The 23814-nt window shown below is 37.4% G+C and overlaps 1 protein-coding gene across 5 annotated transcripts in view; it reads left to right on the top strand.

Annotated features, from left to right (window-relative positions):
* PAK1 (p21 (RAC1) activated kinase 1) overlaps nt 1-23814 on the top strand; it is a 153110-nt gene that overhangs the window by 81077 nt on the left and 48219 nt on the right. For all 5 annotated transcript variants that reach the window (XM_045557287.1, XM_045557290.1, XM_045557289.1 and 2 more), the window contains 3 exons: nt 13047-13147; nt 13425-13572; nt 17687-17724. In XM_045557287.1, the coding sequence (XP_045413243.1) occupies nt 13047-13147; nt 13425-13572; nt 17687-17724 (287 nt within the window). The remainder of the gene's footprint in view (nt 1-13046; nt 13148-13424; nt 13573-17686; nt 17725-23814) is intronic.

Here is a 23814-nt window from a genome sequence, read left to right on the forward strand (position 1 = left end):
TTGCTTCTTATTTATTCAGACTTCCTGGTCCCACACCCAGATTTGGGGATTATATATCAGTAAGAATGGCAAGTAATGGCTGAGAAAAGGAAGCAGAAATAACTAGGACTCAGCATGAGTTCATTATGAATAAGTCATACGGGGCAACCTCATTTCCTTTTTATTGATAAAACTTCTAGAACAGTAATCAGGATTTTAACAGTGCATCTGAAAAAAGTCACTGAGATCCTTATGGACAAGGTAGTGAAGTAGAGGTTTTGGTGTCCACATGGATAGGTGACTTTTGTTTGACACCAAAAATGTTAATTTGAGTGGCGGTTGATCTGAAAGTTCTCAGTGTGCTTGCAAGTCCCTGTTCCTGTAGTGTGCTGAAGAAATGGGCCTTCTGTCTGTAAATAGTTATCATGAACTTCTGATTCAGATAGACCTGGTTCACTACTTACCAGCCTAGTGACCTTAAGCATGTCAGTTAATTCTTTTACCCTTAGTTTCCTATCTTTAAAACTGAGGTATCTCAAAGGGTGGTTGTGGAGATTACATGCAAAGTTCCCAATACAGTTCCTTCCGCACAGAAGGTACTCAAATGTGAGTTTTCTTTCTCTTTACTCTTTTGTTGATGAGTAGAGACTGGGAGACATAGCTAGTAGACTACATGTTAAAATCAGAATTGAGATTCTGAAACAGTAGGGCAAATAAAACAGACACAATGGTGAATTGCAGAAAATATCTCACATTGTAGAAAAATATAACTACTAGGCCCAGTGTGGTGGCTCATACCTGTAATTCCAGTGCTTTGGGAGGCTTAGGTGGGAGCATCGCTTGAGCCCAGGAATTCAAGGCTGCAATGAGCTGTCATTGGGCCACTGCACTCCAGCCTGGGCTGCAGAGTCAGACTCTGTCTCTAAAAAAAGAAAGAAAAAAATATAACTACTGATATGGTTTGGGGTTTGGGTATTTGGCCCCTCCAAATCTCATGTTGAGATTTGATCCTAGTGTTAGATTGGTACCTGGTGGGAGGTGTTTGGGTCATGGGGTCGAATCCTTCATGACTGGCTTGGTGCCCTCCCCGTGGTATGAGTGAGTTCACTCTATTAGTTCCTGTGAGAACTGGTTGTTTAAAAGAGCCTGGCCCCTCCTCCTCCCCCTCTTGCTCCTTCTATTGCCATGTGGCACACTGGCTCCCCCTTTGCCTTCCATCTTGATTCGCCAGAAGCAGATGCTGGCACCATGCTTGTACAGTCTGCAGGACCATAAGCCAAATAAACCTCTCTTCTTTATAAATTACCCAGCCTTGAGTATTTCCTTTATAGCAATGCAAAACAGACTAACACAGCTACATTACTACAGATAGGGGAGATGGTAGATGGTAGTATCGTTAACCAAATAGGGAACACAGGAAGAAGTAACAAATTAGGAGGTTGGTGGTTGGAGAGCGAGGAAGATGAAGACTTCAGACATGTTGTATTTGAGGTATCTAATAGGCACATCTCATATATGGTAAATATTTGTTACATCACTGAAGTTAGAACTACTGAGGACTTTTAATGAGTATTTTTGGCTTGTATCTTTATGTGTGTTTATCACTTCTATTTCACCTTCATTGTGGGCTTTATGGGGTCTGGATAGAAGAGATATGAGTAAGGTGCTTAACTCTTATTTCCTAGCTGATTCATTTATATAGTAGCTGCCAACTTCCTAGGTAGAGGTGCTATGATCTAGGCAGTGTTACCCTGCCCTGAAACCCTCTCTCACCTGTATAGCCACTTTGTTTATCCCTCAATTTAGGTTTGTATTTATTATTAATATTATACCTTATCAACCAATGTTCTTTTTTTTTTTTTTTTTTGAGACAGAGTCTCGCTTTATTGCTTGAGCTAGTGTGAGTGCCGTGGCATCAGCCTAGCTCACAGCAACTCAAACTCCTGGGCTTAAGCAATCCTACTGCCTCAGCCTCCCCAGTAGCTGGGACTACAGGCATGCGCCACCATGCCCAGCTAATTTTTTCTCTATATATATTTTAGTTGACCAGATAATTTCTTTCTATTTTTAGTAGAGACGGGGTCTCGCTCTTGCTGAGGCTGGTCTTGAACTCCTGACCTCGAGCAATCCACCCGCCTCGGCCTCCCAGAGTGCTAGGATTACAGGTGTGAGCCACCGCGCCGGGCCTTCCACCAATATTCTTGATCTCTCTATATAAGTAGGCTTTCAGCCCAAGTTCATGCAGTGAAAGGACTTTTTAAATTAAAAAGTTTAAATTGTTCTTGCTGACTCAAACTAGGAAGGATAATAAGATTCTTGCCTAATAGGCATCATCAAAATTAAAAACTTTTGTGTTTCAAAGGACACCATCAAGAAAGTAAAAAAGTAACCCACGGAAGGGAGAAAAATTTCCCAACTTGTATCTTACAAAGGACTTGTATCTAAAATAGATAAAGAACTATTACAACTCAGTAACTCAAAGACAAATAATTTAAAAATGGGCAAAGAATCTGTATAGACATCTCCCTGGAGAAGATATGCAAATGGCCAATAAACACATGAAAAGATGCTCAAAATCATTAGCCATCAGGGAAATACAAATCAAAACCACAGTGAGATACCACTTCACACCCACTAGGATGGCTACAATAAAAAAGACAGATAATAACAAGTGTTGGTGAGGATGTGGAAGAATTGCAACCCTCATAATTGCTGGTGGGAATGTAAAATGGTGCAGCTTCTGTGGAAAACAGTCTGGCAGTTCCTCAAAAGGTTAAACATAGAGCTACCATATGACCTAGCAGTTCCACCAAAGAGAAATAAAAACATACATCTACACAAAAACTTGTACATTAATATTTATAGCAGCATTACTCATAATAGCCAAAAAGTGGAAACAACCCAAATATACCATCAACTGATGAATGGATAAATAAAATGTGGAATGAAATATTATTTGGTAACAAAAAGAAATGAAGTTCTGTTCCATGCTACAACATGGGTGAACCTTGAAAACACTATTTTAAGTGAAAGAAGCAAGTCACAAAGGATCACCTATTACATGATTCCAATTATAGGAAATGTCCAGAATAGGCAAATCCATAGACAAAAAGTAGAGTAGTTGCCTAGGGCTACAAAGAGGGTGAGGCAGTTGGGACTAGGGGATGATGGCCAAGAGGGGCAGGATTTCTTTTTGGAGTGATAAAAATGTGATGTTTGCCAAGCTCTGTGAATATACTAAGAGCCATTGTATTGTATACTATATGGGTGAATTGTATGGTATGTAAATTGCATTTCCATAAAGCTGTTTTTTGAAAAGGAAGATTCCTGCCTGAAACAGCAAATGGAAGCAGAACCTTCGGACATAATTGGGAACTGAAGGGACAATCTTATGTGCTGATGTGTCTTGGTTCTCCCATAAATTGGCTGCCTGATTTGGGTCAATTACTTCTTTGCAGATTTCAGTACCTTCATCTAAAAAGTGAAAGTCAGAGCAGTGGACACATACAGTTTCTTTTAGCTTTGAAATCCTATAATTACATAACTGAGATATTGCAAAGATATGGTTGGATCAGGCTTGTCTGTATAGGTGAAAAGAAACTAGGTCACTGTAAAGTACTTTAAAATCAGTGATAGAGCTGTAGACCCAGAGGTTCTTTTAGAAATCCTAGCTGAGTAACCCTAGGCTAAATATCTGATCTGAAAATAAATCTTATAGCCTCAAGATCAAAGCTGCATCTCTATAGGTTGAAAGCATAGAAGTAAAAAACAGAGTTATAAGAAGTTTTTGCAAAAGGATCTAGTAATCTCTCTTTTATCCTTTAGTTATAGATTTTCTATATTTGCCCTGGGCACATAGGTTTTACACCTTTGCTTTAAGACCCTTGATGGCCATAATTAATGTGTACATCAAAATAAGTTTGAGGTTTTTCCTTTTGTTTGGAGACTTTGTTCAACTAGCAAGCTACTCAGCTTAGTCCTAGCAGGATACACAGCAGTGTTGACAGTCTTTGAAGTGGTATGCCTTTCACATAGGATTTGAGAATTTATACCAGCTGCATAGAGTTACAGTCTAGAACTGGACTTAAGAGAACCTAGATAGAGTTCTGCTTCTGATATTTGTTAACTCTGTGATTTATTTTTTTAAATTTCTTTTAATTCCAACATCCTCACCTGTAAAGTGGGAATAATCATAATTCCCATTCACCTTACATCATGAGCAGGCTTTTGTCATTTGGCATAGTGGATGTAAAAGCATTTTCTAAACTGCAAAACATAATACAAATATGAGATTTCTTAATTTTTTTAATGGAAACCACATTTATTTTATTTGATACCTACAACAACTCATTTACCATTGGGGAGATCAAAGTTTAGAGAAAAGTAAATTGCTCAAGGTTTCACAGTTGGAAAGTGGCAGGGATAAGTGTAGAACTAAGTCTTCCTAAATTATCTTTTCCATCATAATATACTATCTCTCTTAGTTGTTCTTAATTGTTACATACATATATGATTCACTTATGGTGCTTTTAAAAAATATGGATGCCTGGGTTCTACCCAGACTTTTGGAGTTAGAATTTCTAGGGGAGTAGTTCTGGGTTTCTAGGGAGATTTGGGAGATGAGAAAGGAGAGTTCTCTGTGGGCTGCAGTAGCGGTTGAGATCTGAGCTGGCAGTGGGTAGAATGTCTTTGGGCATTACCTAATGCTGACCTCCAGCATGGCCTCCATGTATGCCTGGGGGATGCATGAATGATTGGAAAAGAAGCTGTAATTGAGGGCTTATAATAGGTGATGCTGAGTTGCAGAATTTCATGTGGGAAAGCCTGGTATCTGTGGTTAGAATCTGGAGCCTTTGGTTTATTCTAAGAAGTCTTGCAGCATTTAGTTTGAAATCTTTTGCTGACTGCATTTTCACAACCAAAGTGGAATTCTCTGAGCTTGGGAAGAGTTTAGCAAAGTTAATTTTAACATTGGATTATGTCAGTGTTTATCTCTCCAAGTTTGGAATGTTTTACTGCCTTGAGCTCAGATTAGCTCAGCTGAGCCAATGAGAGGTGCTGCTTAAATATAATTAAAAAAAAATAAGGCCAATGATTTCTGCTAAAACTTTGATGGCTATTCTGAAACATGGGATTTTGCAGTGTCAGCCTCATTTCCCATGCTATCAGAAAGCCTAATGGGCCAGCCAAAGATAGGGTTAAAATTTGGATGGGAGAGGTTGTAAGCTTCTTTTCCCACTTTATTTCCTCTCCTTAAGCAGTTTCTCTGTCTTAATGAGTAGGTTGAAAAACATTGCTCTGATAGTTTCTTATATTAATGATAACTCCTATTTGTAAATCTCTTTAGTTTACAAAACACATACTTTTCTTTAACTTAGTTGATCTTGAAAATAGTAAAAACAGTAATAAAAATAGTAATAGTAATAACAAATAGGAATAACAAAATAGTAATACCAATAAAATAGTAACAACAGTAACCCAGGTACTATTTATTAAATGCCTGTTGGGTATGACACATTATATTAGGAACTTTGATATTTGTGAAGTATACCAGTTTATCTTTTAGGTAGATAAATATTTTACTTTATAGACAGTAAACTGAGGTTCACAGTGACTATCTTACCCAAGATCACCTAGCTAGGGAATGGCAGAGCTGAGATGGACCTCTCTGTGATTCCAAGAACCTTTCTGCTGTTCACCACTCTTAGGCTCAGAGTCAGTGACTTGCCCAAGGTCACATGCTGCACAGTTGTGATTCATGAAGTCTGAATTTGAACCAATGTTTCTTGACTTCTGGACTGTGCTCTTTTAGTCTTCAGACACTATGTAGTGTTTGAAGTCTCCCAGCTTAGAGTTGTTCAGACTAGTGCTTTCAGTAGAAAGAACTGGCTGGGCCTGTGAACCTATTTTAAAACAAATTTGCATTTAATAGCATTCATTCTACCGCTCCCTGGCATATTCACTTAGTCTGCAATATGAGGAAGACACAGCACATACAGAAGCAGCTATACTGGAATTTGAGCACTAAAGTTATCACCATTGCCCTTCCCTGACTTTGTGACCTTTGGTAAGTTGTTCTACTTTTCTTAGCCAGTTATGTTACCTGTAATATGGTCATATAATAATATTTGTCTCATAGAATTGTTGAAAGAATTATAAGACCAAAGATGTGAAAAGTGTTGTATAAACTGCCATCATTTTAAGAGTTGGCAGTACTTTTAGTGGTAGTCATTCATTATTTATTATTGCTTGCAGGCATTATTCTCTCTTGGAATCTGTGATTAAAACTTTAGAGTTGTTAGGAGATGTATAAAATGACAAATCTTAAAAGGGTTCTTCTAAGATGGGATTAAAGAATGGCCCTTTCTCTCCCTAAATACAGGCCGCTTTTCCTGTTGGTTTAGACAGAGCTAATGGCAAGGCCAGATTAAATAATTTTGTGCTCTGAGACTAAGCAGACCCAAGGACAGGTTTCCCAGGAAGTCCTTAAGAGTTCACTGTAATGGCGGAAGCTGGATTCTAAGCTCTGGTTATGGGCCTAGCCCTCTGGGACAAATAATATATTTGAAACTGAGGCCAAAAACGTAAACCTGGCCTCTTAAAACTAAATCTCAGATACTGTTTATTTCTTTTACACTCTAACCTTTTCCCATTTCCTTTTCTTTTCCTTTCTTCCCCTTTTCCTTTGATGTCCTCCTAATTCACTTATATAGTTGTTGTCAACAAGGATTGGAAACATTGATATACATATGATATACTAGGAGGAGATTTGGTGACTATGTGTTCAATATTTTTTTTTTTTTGAACACAGAATCTTGCTCTATCACCCTGTGTAGAGTGCAGTGGTGTCATTGTAGCTCACTGCAACCTCAGACTCTTGGGTTCAAGCAATCCTCTTGCCTCAGCCTCCTGAGTAGCTGGGACTACAGGAATATGCCCTGATGCCTGGATAATTTTTCTTTTTTTAGTAGAGACAGGATTTTACTCTTGCTCAGGCTGGTCTTGAACTCCTGAGCTCAAGTAATCCTCCTGCCTTGGCCTCCCAGAGTGCTAGGATTACAGGCATGAGCCACCGCACTTGGCCGTGTTCAAGATTTTCTAAGGGAGAGATGTTTTATAATAGTTTTGGTTCTTATTGTAGTATTCTCATGTATTTGTTGTGTGACTTTGGACAACTCACTGAACCTCTCTGGGCTTCAATTTTTTCTAATCCATAAAATGAATTAAGTTGGACTAAATGGTCTGTAAGATCACATATAGCTCATGAACCATGATTCTTATAGTTTCTTCCACTGAATTTTTAAATCTTAACATAGAAAATTGTATACTTCAGAAATGTACAACTCAGTGAATTACCACCATGGCCACATCTATGTGGTCACTTTCTTGACCAAGAAATAGGATATTACCAGCCCCGCAAAAGCTTTCTGTATTTTCCCTTCCAGGCACTAACATCTCTCTCTTTCCCAAAGATAAACATTGTAAATGAGTTTGCCTGTTTTTGAATTTGACATATATAGAATCACACAATGTATATTCTTTTGTCAGCCTTCATTTGATCAACATTGTTCATAAGATTTATCCATGGCTTTATGTACAGCTGTAGTTCATTTTCCTTGCTGTATAATATTGCTGTATAAATATTCTCATTATAGGAATATTTTCCATTGTACTGTTGAATATTGGGTTGATTTCAGTAATAGACTATTATCAATAATGTTTTCTGGTCACTTTTGTACATGTCTTGATACATGTGTACACATATTCCTGTAGGTTTTATATACATAGTAAAATTACTGGGTACAGACATGGCTCATGTTAAACTTCAGTAGATAATACCAAAAGTTCAAAGTGGTTGTTTCCATTTATATTCCTACTACAGTCCCTAAGAATTCCAGTCATTCCACTTCTTTATCACCACTTAGAATTACCAGTCTTTAATTTTAGCCATCTGGTATGTGCAGAGTGGTATCTGATGACTAATGAGCTTGAGCAACTTTTCATGTGTTAATTGGCCTTTTGGTTATCCTTTTTTATGAAGTGCCTTTTCAATTTATTTGCTCATTTAAAAAATATTTCTTATTGACTTGTAGGAATTCTTATCTAGATGTAAGTCTTTTTTCAGTTATATATGTTACAAATATCTTCTACTCTGCTCTTAATGGTATCTTAGATAGATGCTTGTTGTGATGTCTGATAGAATTTTAATATAGTTGGCCGGGCACAGTGGCTCATCTGTAATCCTAGCACTCTGGGAGGCCGAGGTGGGTGGATTCTTGAGGTCAGGAGTTTGAGACCATCCTGACCCAGAGTGAGCCCCGTCTCTACTAAAAATAGAAAAAATTAGCTGGGCATGGTGGTGCTCACCTGTAGTTACAGCTACTCGGGAGGCTGAGGCAGGAGGATCACTTGAACAGGCTGATGCCATGGCACTCTAGCTCGAGCAACAAAGCAAGACTCTGTCTCAAAAAGGAAAGAAAGAATTTTAATATAGTCACATTTATTTCTTTCTAATGCTTTCTGTTCTATTTTCGAAATCTTTGCCTACTCTAAAGCATGAAGATTTTTTTTCTCCTATTTGACTTTTCTATGTTCATGTACATGAGCACATTATCTATAAATTGCAATTCTAATCCTCCTCCTTTTACTTCCTTTTCTTGCCTAATTGTACTGGCTAATACCTTCAGTACTATAATGAATACAGGTGGTGATAGGGAATAGCCTTCTCTTGTTTTTAATCTCAGAGGGAAAGGTTTTGACATTTCACAGTAAGTATGATGTTTGCTCCAGGTTTTTGGTAATTAGCTTTTATTGGATTAAGTAATTCTAGTTTGTTAAGAGTATCTAATCATGATTGAGATCAGATTTCAGCAAATACTTTTTCTGCATTAATTGTATTTTCTCCTTTATTTTCTTAATATAGTAAATTACATTTACTTTTTTAAAAAAATTGAGGTATAATTCACATACCATACAGTTCACCATCTTAAAATGTACAATTCAGTGGTTTTTAATATATTCACAAGATTGTACCACCATTACAATTATCTAATTCTGGTACATTTTCATCACTCCAAGAAGAAACCCTATACCCATTGCAGTTAGTCCTCATTTCTCCCTTTCCTCAGTCCCTGGCAGCCACTAATCTACTTTCTGTCTGTATGGATTTGCCTATTCTGGATATTTCATATAAATGGAATTATACAGTATGTGGCCTTTTGTGACTGGCTTCTCTCACTTAACATAAAGTTTTTAAGGTTCATCCATGTTGTAGCATGGACCAGGACTTTATGTCTTTTTAAAGCTGAGTAATATTTCATTATATGGATAATACCACATTTTATCCATTCATCAGTTTAGGGACATTTGGGTTGTTTCCACTTTTTGACTGTTATGAATAATGCTGCTATGAACATTCTTGTAGAAGTTTTTGTACAGACATAAATTTTCATCAGATTCCTCCAGACTTATACTTCTAGTCATCATAAAAAAATTTGCTACAAAAGCAGTAGTCCCAGGGGGATTGAGGTCTGTGGCCTTTGGGATATGAGATTATCAGGATCTTTAGTTTGCTTATTTTCTTCATTGTATCTTCCCCCAGTCTCAAGCTCAGAGTACATGCGTAGTAAGAGTTTATGAAATTTGGTTGATGTGCTGGGCAGGTAGAAAGCTGGGAGAAAGATCATACGTGTTTACTCTTCTTGGCCTTTGCTTATTCTGTTTCTTTCTGGAATGCCCTTCCCCACCTCTACCTGGCTAACTGCTATTCATCCTTTATGACTTCTTTCAGGTATTATATTCTCCAGAAAGGAGGTTTATTACCTACCTTCATCTACACTCTGAGCATGGGTCATTGTCCTATGTACAGACTGAGGACTTGAAACTCGAGAAAATTACTTTCCCAGGGTCACATAGTAGATTAATAGCAAAGATAACACTGAATCCTTCTTCCTCTGACTCCTAGCCCAAGATTCCTCCCACTGACAGAGATTGCTTTTAATTCCCTGACCTCAGTCTTGTCAGCTATAAAATGGAGATCCATGCTGTCTAGCTCCTGGGTTTGTTGTGAGGAGCCAGTGACTGTGAATGGGCTTTGTGAAGGGCTATGCCCATGAGAGGGAGGTGGTGTTTACTTCCAAGAGGGATTGACTGAGTTCCAGGTGACTCTGGGACTGTGTGGTTTCTCCATTTCTTTCCTACATTCCTGCCTCAGGAACACTGTTTCCTGCTGGTGGTCCCCAGCTGGTGAGTAGTCAGCCTAAATTGCACAGCACCCAGGCTAAATCCTGTCAGCTGGATATTTCCCTTTTACCTCTACTTCCCTCTTTTCCCACTTCAGCCAGGCCCTTCCTATTCTTGAACCCCAGGTCTGGTCTGTTAAACTGTTATTCCAGTCAGTAGTTGCTTCCAGTCAAATCAGTCAGTAGGGCTTGGGGGTATAATGAAGAATAAAATACATGACCAGGTGAACTGAGGCTTACAACCATGTGCTCCGTGAATCAGGACAAGTCAATTTACTTCTCAAGGCCTCTTTCCTCAGGGAGTGGAATTACATGGTCTCCAAGGTACTTTCTAATACCTTCTAGGATGTTCTTGAACTTAGTAAGCTCTGTGCTAGGTTGAGATTCAGAAGTATATTGGTTGTAATTAGAAGCCGTGGTTTTGGTCCTCAAGAAGCTTACATTTTAGGTCTTAAAAATAGCAAGGAATCATATAAGACAGGAAATGACTGGATGTATGATGTTGTAGCAAGTTTAGTGACTTGGGGATTCACAGGGAGAGGAAAGGTCAAGAAATCCTTCCTGGAAGAAGTGGGACTTGAGCCAGTTTTTAAAAGATGGTTGAGACAGAGAGAATGAGAGGCACAGCATTCCATATAAGGAGGAGACAAAGGGAGCAAAAACTTGGTGGTGGGAATATATGGAGTACATTCAAAGGTCACAGGCCGTAGAAGCAGAGCTGACTTCAGCATTACCCAGTGTGTTCATGTGTTAAATGACTTCATTTCCCTGGGGCTCTTTTCTATAAACTACTCTTCCTCTGAGCCACTCTCTCTTTGGGTCTCCATTACTAAAGTTCCTCTTGTATTTGACAGTCCATGTCTATGATATATTATATAGCATATTAATAATATGTAAGAGAAATAATATATAAAAATATATAGATATAAAGTATGAAAATCTAAATAAAACATTAATATAGTTGTACTTCCCTAAAACCTTTTAAGTGATTAGATCTGAGGGAATTTAGAAACAGAAAGCAGTTTGGAAAAGAAAGCAGTTCCAAAGCCCTGCCACATGACCCCCGTGCATTCTAGCTATGAGGAAGACGGATGGACTTATGTCATAAATGACTGCTTGACTTGGGGCCCTGGTATACCCTTAGCCTTCTCCCTCAAAGCAGCTGCTTCTGGGAGGGAAATTGCCAAGTGCATAAATAGCTTAAACCCTAACAATTCACAGGTAGGTAAGTAGTTCTTACTAAGATACCCCAATCACTCTGGGGTGATAGATGCCCAAATTACTCTGATTTGATTAATATATATTGTATGCCTGTATTAAAACATCACATGTATCATGTAAATATATACAACTATTATGTACCCATAATAATTTTTTAAAAAGATACTGAAGAAAGAATCTTTGGAATCGGAGCTGGGTTCAAATCCTAGCTCTCACCAGCTGTAGGAGTAAATTATTCCTATCTGTTTCCCTATCTGTAAAATGACAGTAGTAATGTTGATCTCATAGAATGGTAAGAATGACAGTAGCAGTATCTACCTCATAGGATTGTAAGAATGAAGGAAAGTAATGTATGTCATGTTAGGTATATGTGGTAAGTTCTTAACATTACTTCTTGTTACACTACAGTGTGTTTTCTTAATTCAACTTGAAATTCTTTAGGGGAGATAAAGTAGAATATAAGGGGAAGTAAAGTAGAATATAAAGGGTTTTGAAGCCAGCCCTTTTGGATTTCAATTACTTAATGATTGTAGGCAAGTCTATTCCTCAGTTTGCTAATCTGCAAGTAAAAATTGCCTCTCAGGATTGTGGTGATTGTATGAGATAATATTAATTTATATGAAATACCCATTAAGAATTGGGTTGCTGTCTCAGGAAGAAATCGACAGCTTTGAGAATGTGCGTCTTCCTGTTTCCATAGACTCGCAGAATGTAGGAGCTGAAAGCGCCCTTAGGATCATCTAGGCCATCCTCTTCATTGTTCAAATGGGAAAACAGAGATTCTGGACTATGTACTATGGTGAGGTAGAGGTAAAACTATCTTGGACTTTAGACCTTCTTGTGTCCCCTGCCCCCGTTTTGCTACATTTTATTAGAATTATGTTGGGTCTGTGGAGGCATTAGAACTTCAGAATTTCTTTTGGTTAGTGCACTGGGCTCCCAGACAGCAGGGTTTTAAAACGGAGTTCATAGGGGCTGAGTAACAAGTTTTGTGAAAGTCAGGCCAGAGCTGGTGAAATGAAACATTTATTCCTGCCGTGGAGAGAATTTGCATGTCTTAGGCAGGTTGCATAGACTCCTTGCCCAGTTAAGGTAGTTGTCTGGTCATTTGTTCCTTTCTTCACCACTGTCTGAGCACCTATTTTGTGCCAGGTGTGAGCTAGCCTCTCGGAATCTATGATAAACTGGACATGCCCCTGTACTTAGAACTCAGTCTGATAGGGAAGATAAACACTTAAAATAGGAAATTACTCTATTGATGCTGTGGGAATGGAGGAGAGGGTAACCTAGAGATCAAGGAGGACTTCACAAAAGAGACGACTTGCCCTGTATTGACTGGCTAATTAGTGGGATAACCAGGGCTATTAACTCTGACAAATGTTTTTTCTGCTCCTCTCTTACTTTACTTCAACAAAAAATTAAGTCTTTAAACATACATTGAGCATCTATTCCAATCCAGGTCTGTAACTGGGCTCTGTAAATACATATATGAAGTAGACAGACCTTGCTCTCTAAAGAAGCCTATAGCTCCATAAGAGCTAAAATAAGCCTAAAAACTAAATAATGTCCCTGTTTTTTATTTCCTTTTCCCTGTTTCTCTTGCAGCAAATAAAAAGAAGGAGAAGGAGCGGCCAGAGATTTCTCTTCCTTCAGATTTTGAGCACACAATTCATGTCGGTTTTGATGCAGTCACAGGGGAGTTTACGGTAAGTCGTTTAACAGAAAGGCCTTTGGTCTTTTAGAGTTCTGGCTATGCACTGTTAGATTCAATTCTTTCTCATCTTCCTAATGCTTCTGTCTTGGTCTGAGACCCTGATTACATTCTTCTTGCATTCATGAGAGGGACACTTTCATCATCTCCAGAATTGTACCCAGAGAAGCTTTTTAATCTCCATTCCTTAAATAAACATCTGCTAAGTGGCAGGCTTGGTAACAGGCTCTGTGACTGTGCCTTTCTTATAACCTTGCATGTCTTTCTTTTAGGGTATGCCAGAACAGTGGGCCCGCTTGCTTCAGACATCAAATATCACTAAGTCCGAGCAGAAGAAAAACCCACAGGCTGTTTTGGATGTGTTGGAATTTTACAACTCAAAGAAGACCTCCAACAGCCAGAAGTACATGAGCTTCACAGGTATGAGGACTATGTCCAGGGCAGTCTCAGCAAGAGGTTTTAACGTGGATGGAAAAGCTCTACATGCCTATTGGTCTGGGATAAGGGAAGAAAGTATTGGAAAGAGTGAAGTGGCACATTCACTAAGATGGAATTTTGGAATTTCAGAGCCACGATGATGGGTTTTTGTATCAAACCTGAGTCTTCACTCTGAAATTGTATGTTTTTAAAAAATAACATGGTATTACACATAAAGATACAGGTTTTGTGCTAGAAGGTCTAGATTCCAGATACTTACTAAGTTTTAACAGTCACTTCATTTCTTTGAGCCTTGATGGGTAAAAAAATTCCTGTCACAAGACATTGTAGGGAGAAATAAATGAGCTCATTGACGTGAAAGTTCTTTGTAGGTTGTAAACTATCACCATGGAAATGTAGCTATCATTACCATCATTATTGGTAATATCATTAGTTATTTAATAACATCAATGTGTATCTTTTAAGTAGGCAAGCCCGGTTTCTTCCTCAGGGGACTAATTTTCATCAGTCAAATGAAAAACAAGCCACTAATAATAAATGTTCTTTAGATGTACTCTCTGTATTATAAGGTAATGTGTTTTTCAGAGGGGTTTTAATAGCAGCATTGGGATTAGAACGCTAGGTTTCCTAATTCCTAGATGAGCACATTTTGAGTTTACTACTTGCCTCTAGTAATTTTATTTGGAGCACCTCCTTTCATAGCAGAGAAATCTTTCTTTTCCTAGTATATCTTACGAGGGGCCTATATTTCTGGAGACTTGCTTTATTTATATAGCATCTTAGGCTGTTAGAACAAGAAGTACTTTAGTATATACCAGCCCTCCCTTGTTTTGCAGACATGAAAGCCAAATAAGGCATTTCTAATGTGGCTTAATCAATGGCTGGGCTAGTCTTTTAATTCCCAGTCCCAGTACTCTTTGTTCATGTCACCTCCTTTTAAAGGACAGTATTGTTGAGAAGGTGAACTAGCTAATTTTGAAGGATGCTTTCCCCAGCTAGTATCTGGCTTGTATCAAAGGGCACAGATGGTGGGGATGACAAACTGCAGCTTCACTCACGCTGCCATGGTAGTGCCCAGCAGAGGGCCCAGCAGTATTTCCTTCCTCTCATCTGGCCCCGCTGAGTCTGTCTCATTTCTTCCATTGAGGGACTGGGTCGTTCCAAGTAGGAATTGGGATGGGAAGGCTACTGAGTGGAAAAGTTTTCTAGTCAGGAAATTAGAGTTTATGCTAGGAGTTTGTAAGCCTCAGCAATGAAGTCTCTGGAAGAATTTGTCTTTCTGAATGCTTGTATGTAGGTATGTGCAAGTGGCATGTATGTAGGTATATGGAAGCATAGCCCTGTCTGTGGGTTTGTGTGTGTTTGGAATTAAAGTCCACTTAAGTATTCATGTGTATAAATATGCACATTCAGGTGATTGTGTATATGTTCATTTGTGCAAGCATATGTGAATAATATTGAGTATATATGTATACCTGTGTGTGCATAAGCATGCTTTTGTGTATAAATTTGTTCATGTGTATATATAAGTAAATGCAGATTTTTTAATTTTCTAGAAGTTGAAGACAAGGCCCAACACTAGACAAAATTGTATATTTGGCACAGTTTATTTTTAATGTCATATCTTTCCTTTCTCTTTTCCCCTCTCATATTGTTAGTTATCATAGCACTACCTCAGTTTTTATATACGCACATGTGAATTGTCTCAGGTGTTTCTTATGATGGCCTTGGGGGGTTGTCAGGGCAAGTACTATAAATATTATCTCCATTTTATGACTCAAACTAATTAGGCACAGAGAAATTAAATGATATACCCAAGGTGACTCAGCTGATATATAATAGAACTATGTTTTAAACTTGTGCCTTTAAACCTTTTGCTGTCTATAGCCTAAGCACAAGCCTACATGTTAATTTTTTGTCAAGTTTCCTATTTTATTCAACACTTGATTTTTTTGTGCTAGTTAGTAGCTAATATGATAGGGGAAGAAATAGAAGAGATTGAAAACCCATCTGGGTTTTAGCCCTATTTTGCCACTGATTTATGTGACTTTGAACCAGTCTCTTTCCCTTTCTGAACCCCATTTTACTCATTTGTAAAATGAAGGGGTTAGAAGTACTTTCTGTTCTGTCATTCTGTGCTTTGGAATTTGATTTTGATATATAGAAATTTTACATCATCTTTAAAGGAACAATGTTTACTTGGTTTTTATATGATATAAGAGTTATGTTTATTACCAACATACCCAGTCCTCAAAAATACTAGCAGTGCATAAGGTTAGGGCTAGTGCAGTGAAGAAGGCATAGTGTTGTACTCTGCCTAGGCTGATATTCTTTTGGACAAGAAAAACATAAGAATTATGTTTAAAGTATATCCTGAATTGATTTATCCAGGGGACAACTGGCTATTCAGGGCTGGTTTTAACAACATGTTGTCATAGCTTGCCTTATTTCATGGTTTGTAGGTTTATGATTTGGTGTAAGGCCAAAGAAGCTGTACTTAATGCTTTCTTATATGATGTAATTGGGATTTTAGACATTCTCTGGGCTTGGTTCTTGGTGATTAATATGTTGGATTTGGTAGACTATTTCTCTTCCTTAGTTCCGTTGGTGGTGAACTGGCAAAGTCAGTTTCTTCTCAAACCCTTATGAATTAAAGAACAAGACTGAAGACAATACCAGGTCTTTTAGCTTCTTTTCTTGCTAAGCTCTCCATTGGGTTTCCATTTCCTATTTCATCAAGTCAAGATGTCATTGATTATAAGATACACCATTATTTTATATGCCACTAAGGGAAGAAAAGCTGCCAAGTAAACCATGAAATGCTTTTCATTATAGGACACATCTCTATTTCAGAGATGTTAATGTGAAAAAAATGTACATCTCAGAATCAATGAAATATGATAATTGTTTCATTGAGGGAGCTTGAGTCTAAGAAAACAAAATACTGCCTTTAATTATACTTGATAGGATTAATATCTCTTTTCCTAAACCCTAATGTTTCCGTTCTTGTGGGGAATAGACATGGATATAGAAAACTGAAGGTATAGGCTGGTCATGATTTGGCCTGGATGGCTCAGGATGGTGCTATGGATTTTTTCCCTTTCTCTTAGAATGCAAGGAATTTTCTTGGCCATTGAAGCCTGATGATGGTGTAGCTGATGATGTTGATATAGTTCTAGCATAGTATTTAGAATCAGACCGGAATTCAAATCTTAATTCCTCTATTTACCCTGTTTGTGAACCCTGGGCAAGTTACAGTTGTGTGCTGCAATAATGGATTGCATATATGATGATGATCTCAGAAGATTATAAGGGAGCTGAAAAATTCCTATCATCTAGGGATGTCATAGCTGTCATGACATTGTAGCACAATTACTTAACGTGTAAATAAATTTAGTGTAGCAAAAGTGTACCGTGTTGATAAAGTCTACTGTAGTGTACTATAATGTTGTAGGCTTTTACACTGACTCATCACTCACTCACTGACTCACCCAGAGCAACTTCCAGTCCTATAAGCTCCATTTTGGTAAGTGCCCTATACAGATGTACCCTTTTTTATCTTTGATATTATATTTTTACTATACCTTTTCTATGTTTAGATACGTTTAGATATGCAAATACTTACCATTATGTTACAGTTGCCTACAGTTTTCAGTACAGTAACATGCTGTACAGGTTTATAGCCTAGGAGCAATAGGCCACTATACCATATAGCCTAGGTATATTGTAGGCTATACCATCTTGGTTTGTGTAAGTACACTCTGATGTTCACACAATGACAAAATCGCTTAACAATACATTTCTCAGAACAAAGCCCTATCACTAAGTGACACACAACTACACTTAATTTCTCTGAACTTCAGTTTCCGAATCTATATAAGTGGATATAATAATAGTACTCAGAGCCATAAGTGAGGATTAAAGGAGATGATATGTATATTCTGCCTAGCATGATGTCTAGCCCATAGTACCAGTCATATATTATTAAAATTATTCTCTGAACCTGGCTAGTGCTTGATCAGATAGACTTCCTTAGCTGTCAAGAGAAGAGTAACCATAATTGCTTATTGACTAAGTCTCTTTTCTTCCTTTGCAGATAAGTCAACTGAGGATTATAATTCTTCTAATACTTTGGTAAGTCTTTATTTCCTGTGTTCTGATATGGGGAGGTATGGAGGTAAGGGTCAAGACAGTGTGGTTGAGGCAGAGCCTAGGCTGGGAGGCACTCATATTGGTCACTCCCCCACCTTGGGCCTCAGAATTCCTATCTATCCACTAAGGGAATTGGATTTAATAAACAGTGGGTATCTCTTCCAGTTTAAATATTCCACAAATTCCTTTTTCTTAATAATTTTTTTATTTTTAATTTTTATGGATACATAATAGTTGTATAATATTCTAAAAATTCTAACCTTGGAACTAGAAGATGTATGTGGCTTTTAGGCTTAATTTTTAAATTGGTAGCTTTAAACCTTAGGAAAGCCAATTTGCCTTTCTGAGCTTCAGTTTCTTTGTCAATAAAATGAGGATGATACAATCTACCTTACCTGGACATGTCTTCACAAACCTGAATTTAGAAGAAAACTCCCTCTTTGGTCTGGAGGGTCTACAAAACCAGGATTAGGACTAATTGTTGAAAGGAGCAGATTCTGTTGATTTAAGGGCCTTCATTCTGTCCTTTGAAATTGTAGTGAATGCCCTGTCACCAAAGTTTGGATGTTACAGGAATTGTTGAAGAATTGGCTGGGAAGTAAAACTGGGTGACTTCAAAGGTCCCTCTGTCTCTCTCAACTTACAAATTCTATTTTTCAGGACAATTATAAGAATAAAAGAGATGTTGATATGTTTGATATGGTCTTATAAATAGTGAAATGTGATATATATGAGAATACTATTTTTCTTTTTCTTTTTTTTTATATCTGTCTCTTTTACAAAGGTGGTTATGCCATATTGATTTACTAAATATTTGCAAAAGCCCATACTTTATGCCAGGTCCTGTGTGGAGAAGTAGCTACAAAGCTGATCAAACATTGTCCTAACACCTAAGAACTCCCCAGTCTTGTGGGGGACGTGAAGACACAAACAGTTATAGTGCAGCAAGCTAAACTTCATGAGGCCAGGGACTTTGCCTGGCTTATTAATTGCTACGTCCTTGGCATCTGGCCAAGTCCTGGTGTTTGGGGAATGAAAGGTTGGATGTGTCAGAAAAAGCTTTCTGATGGTAAAGTCTGAGCTGAATGAGTTAGTTATCTACAGTAAGAATTAAGGAGAGATGAGATCTTTCTGTAATCCATACAGAAAGAGAATAGCATGTGCATGGACAAAGAGGTTTGTGAGGTATGCCTGTATAGGGAACTGCAAGTAGTTTGGTATTCCTGGAATGTGAAGTGTGAAGGGAGTAGAGGTGGATGGTGAGGAGGAGGAGTGGTAAGGAGGCCAGATCACGTAGGAGTTTGACTTTATCTTAAAGGTGATGAAAAGCTTAAAGAATTTTAAGCAGGGAAGTAGTAAGTTCTAACATAATACTGAGTCAACCATCAAAATACTTTGAACCATGCCTCCAGTAGTGGCTCTTGGTTTCCTCTGAGTCTTTTACTCTTATTGATTACAAAATAACATTCATGTGTTCAGTGCCTTGCAGCATATTGGATCCTTTCTTATTCATTATCTCTTTTAATCCTCATAGGAGCTTAATGATGTAGGTTATTATCCTTGTTTTATAGGTGATAAAACTGAAATAGAGAAAGGTTGATGGCAGTAGGCATCTGATTCCCAGTCTGCACTGCTTTCTCCTGATTCTTGCTGCCATTCATCAAATGGAGGAGATACAATTAATGAATGGGGAAGAATTTGCAAACATAAGATCTTTGAACAGTAAATTGTTGAAGAAAGGGCCTAAACAAAGCTGAGTTGTGGCTTGTGGCTCAAATGTCTTTATGCTTTTGTAGGAAGAGTGGCAACCATCATTGAGTGCCTAATATGCAGTGTGTGTTAAGAACTTCATATATGTTAGCATAATTAGTCCTTACAATTACTTTTTAAAGGAAGTATTATCACCCCCATTTAACAGTTAGAAAGACAGAATTTTCTGAAGACTCATAGTTAGAACCAGTTCAGTATTCTTTGCACTGTGGCAGGGAACAGAGAAAGATGTCACAGAGGTCTTATAAAGGAGACTGCAGTAAAGCCATAGCTATGTTGTTTGTTACTGAGGAGGAAGAGCCCTGGGGCTCATGCCATATGGCAGAGATGGTAACACCTGCTTGGTAAAAACTTGTACTGGTTTAGTGTCTACAATTAAAACCATTCAGGCTGTCAAGGACATTTTTCTCCCCCAATTCAGAACATTTGTCTCTATAGCTCAGTGCTCTGTATTTCCTTACTAGTTTTACATGGAGGATATAGTTTGTATTGTAGTAGCATGTCATTGTTTTTCAGTTGGTTTCTCACAGATCATTCCACTCAGTTTGTGAGAAATAATCACAGTTGTCTCCATAATATGAATTAAGAAATTGATACTCAGAAAGATTAAGTGACTTGCTCCCTACCCTTAAGTGAGTCAGTGGTAGAAACCAGTGCAAAATTCTGTTCTCCTGAGCATTCATTTATTCACTCATACCATAAGTATTTCCTTAGCACCTCCTTTGTGCCAAAGTATAGGTGACATAAAAATGAATGTGCACTATTTTAGTCCTTGAGAAAAAAAAAATTAAAGACAGACTGGAGAGATAAGAGCTGCAAAACAGCTGTGAATAATGTACAGTGGGGTCATATTTGATGGAATAATTTATTCTGCCTGGTAGTACAGAGAAGTTTATAGAGTTGCTAGGCCCTAAAGGTTTCTTCATTTAACAAACATGATCTTTAAAGTCCCTTTCAGCTCTAAATTTCTATTATCTGTGGCTCATTGGTCTGAGATTTGACTCCAAGATGCTATGGCATTTTAGTACCTGATTCTCATTTATAAAATGAATACCTACCATGTAATAGGCTGTTTAGGTGCTGAGGAGCCAAGGACTGGTAAGATCTTTGCTCTTGATCTCACAATTTAGTGATGAATCAGAACATGTAAACAAGGATTTATAATGCAGTGTCAGGTAAACACAGGTAATGATACCAGGCAGAGAAAAGATCACTGCTTTACTGTCTGAGGGATAGCATGAACAAAAGTCAGGTTGTTACGAATCCAGTATGTCAAGTCTGAGAACTTGGACTTTGTGCTGGAGTGAAGGGAGTATTTTAACTAGAGGATTGATATAGTTGAATATGCAGTGTCTAAACTAACATCTTAGAAAGATTCCTCTGGAAATTGGATTGGGATAGTTGACTGAATTCATGTGCCCATCTCTCTTGCTATCCCAAATTTCTTAATTTCAACAAAGATATATTGAAAAATAAATTTAAAAATAGTGCTCTAAAACAAAAGCACAATATAAATTAACCATTGTGAAGAATTTGTGGAAGGCAGAAAGCAGATAAGGTCAGATTGACTAGAGCAGAAGAAACCATAGCTTAAAGTAAGAGAAAACTCCTAGGAAGATAAAAGTAGCTCCAGAGAAAATGGGCTGAAAGAATATATAAAAGAAGCAGGAAGGAGTCCTGAGTCATCCTGAGGGATAAATTAATTAAATTCTACATTTGAAACAGCATGGGCAGCCTCCCCCTTATCGTGAGCAAAAGGCAGCAAGTGCATTTGATTCCAAGCTAAAACCAGATAATTTTCTAAAGAAAGTAACTGTCTACCCAAGGAAAGCTCCTAATATGGGCATAAGGGCCTGAGAGAGAAGCAGAGCAGAACTGAGTTAATTGTAAAATTCTACCACAGATACAAAGAAGAGGAAAAAGGAAAAGTAGCTCTGTGGTGGAAGAAAATACATTAAAGTTCTCCATCCCAAGAGTAAATTTCCCATAACTTTGGTAACTGGGAGGAGAGGAATCTCTATATCACATGCTTTTCCATGTCTGCATACCCCAAAGTAACACTTGGCAGTAACCATCTCTCCATAACTCACTAATAGACTGCATCAGACCTCCCATTCAGAGAGGATAGTGGAGAAACAGACTTACATAAGTGCAGGAAAAGCTCATGCTAATTATACACACTAATCTAGTCCTTCACTTATAAATATGAATGGATAGCTAAGGATTCCAGACATTTGAGAGAAACAAAGCATTAAAGAGAAGGATGAAGATAAAGAAATAAAACTGGCCCCACAGGAGGTAGATAATTCAGCAAAGAGAATTGAAAAAGAAATCTAATATGTTCAGAGAGGTTTTATAGATGTTGCATCTACAAAAACACCCTGCTATTAATATTAAAGCAATCAGAGGATAAAAGAGTGTTCTTATTAATAGAATTAAAAATATAATACATAAATGCACAAGCATTAAAAAATAAATGCATATAAGTGAAGAGGTAATTAATGATATAAAAGATGGAACATTTGAGAATAAGGGACAATAGAGGGTTAGTCACAGAGATTCAAGAAGAATTAGAGAACAGAGGCATTGGAGTGGAAAAATAATCAAAGAAATAGTAGAAGAAAACTCTTCCAGCTAAAGAAAGGCTGGATGAGTCTTCAGGTGAAAGGTCTATTAATGACTAAATCAGATAATTGAAAAGAGACACAGGATAAAGAAAAAAATTTTCAAAGCTTCCAAAGAGAACATACAGCTAATGTCCAAAGCAACATTAGCATCAGACTTCTCATTAACAATAGTGGACGAAGGAATAACACCTTCGGAGGTATGAGGAAAGTTATTTAGATCCAAAAATTCCACACCTGATCAAACTAGCATTCAAGCACAAGGTAAAAATCAAGATACGTTTGGACATATGATGATCAAGGTTTACTATCTGCACATCATCTCTGAAAGGCTAAATACCAAAGAGTAACAATAATTATTTCTGGGGTTTATGATATTTAAGAATATTTACTTAAAAGTTATTATTTTTATCCAAGTATTATATCAAAAAGTCAAATAGGACTAAAAGCCATGTAATAAGTAGCTGTCTTTCTGGGATCACCCTTCACCATAGTCTTCGCAATCCCTTTGCATTTCTGTGTTGGTATTCCTATTTTCTCTATGCCATGCTTTCCTTATTTTTGGTTTACTTTTGCATTTTGGTGTGGAGCACATCCTCTAGTAGTTTTGAGAAAGTAAATGGGAAGTAAATATTTAATATCTTTCAGGTCTCAAAAATGGCAGGAGGATTCTCTATTCCACCCTTATATTCGGTTAATATTTTGGCTGATTATAGAATTCTAGGTTGGAAATAATTTTTCATCAGAATTTGGAAAACATTGTACTTTTGTCATCTAGCTTTCAGTACTGCTGAGTTCAAAGCCATTTTATTTGTGCTTCTCTGTATATGACTTATTTTTTTTTAACTCAGAAAGCTTGTAGGATCTTCTTTGTCACCATTGCTTTGAAATTTCATAATTACATTCCTATTTTCATCTATTTATTGTACAAGCTTTGTGAACTCTTTCAACCCGGAAACACAACTTTTAGTTCTAGGAAATTTGCTTGAATTATTTCATTGATGATTTCTTCCCTTCTGCTTTTTTTGTTCTCTCTTTTGGGAAGTTCTATTATTTAGAGTTTGGTTCTCTTAGACTGATTCTCCATTTTAAAAATATTATCTCTATATTCCTTACCTCAGTTTTTGGTCTGATTTTTGGGAGACTTCTTCAACTTCATCTTTCAGTCTGTCTATTGAATTTTTCATTTGTGTTCTCTTTAATTTCCAAGTGCTCTTTCATTAAAAAAAAATTATAGCACCGTATTCTTGTTTCCAGAAATGGTGTCTGTTCTTATTTCTGAAGAGAAATAAGATGATAGGCTTTCTTTTGATGTTTTCTTCTCCCTATTCAGTCTGTTTTTTCCAGGTGGCCTTTTCTCCCATTTGTTTTGTTTTCTCCCTTTTATGTGGAAGGTGTTCTTTACATATTTGGTAATCCTTAGAGGTCTACTCATATTTATGATTGAGGTACTGAAAAGCTTACTAGAATTTTAAGCTCATTGGTCAGACAATTCAACAGTTTTAATAAATTCATAGAGTTGTGTAGCCATCACCTCAAAAAATTCGCTTGTGCCTTTTTACCATACATTCAAATTGCCACGCTCAGCCTTAGGATACCACTTATCTGCCTTCTGTCTCTCTAAATTTGCCTTCTGCTAGACATTTGATGCAGACTCATACAACATATAGTCTTTACT

This window comes from Lemur catta, chromosome 7 (assembly GCF_020740605.2).
Source record: "Lemur catta isolate mLemCat1 chromosome 7, mLemCat1.pri, whole genome shotgun sequence".
NCBI classification, from domain to species: Eukaryota; Metazoa; Chordata; class Mammalia; order Primates; family Lemuridae; genus Lemur; species Lemur catta.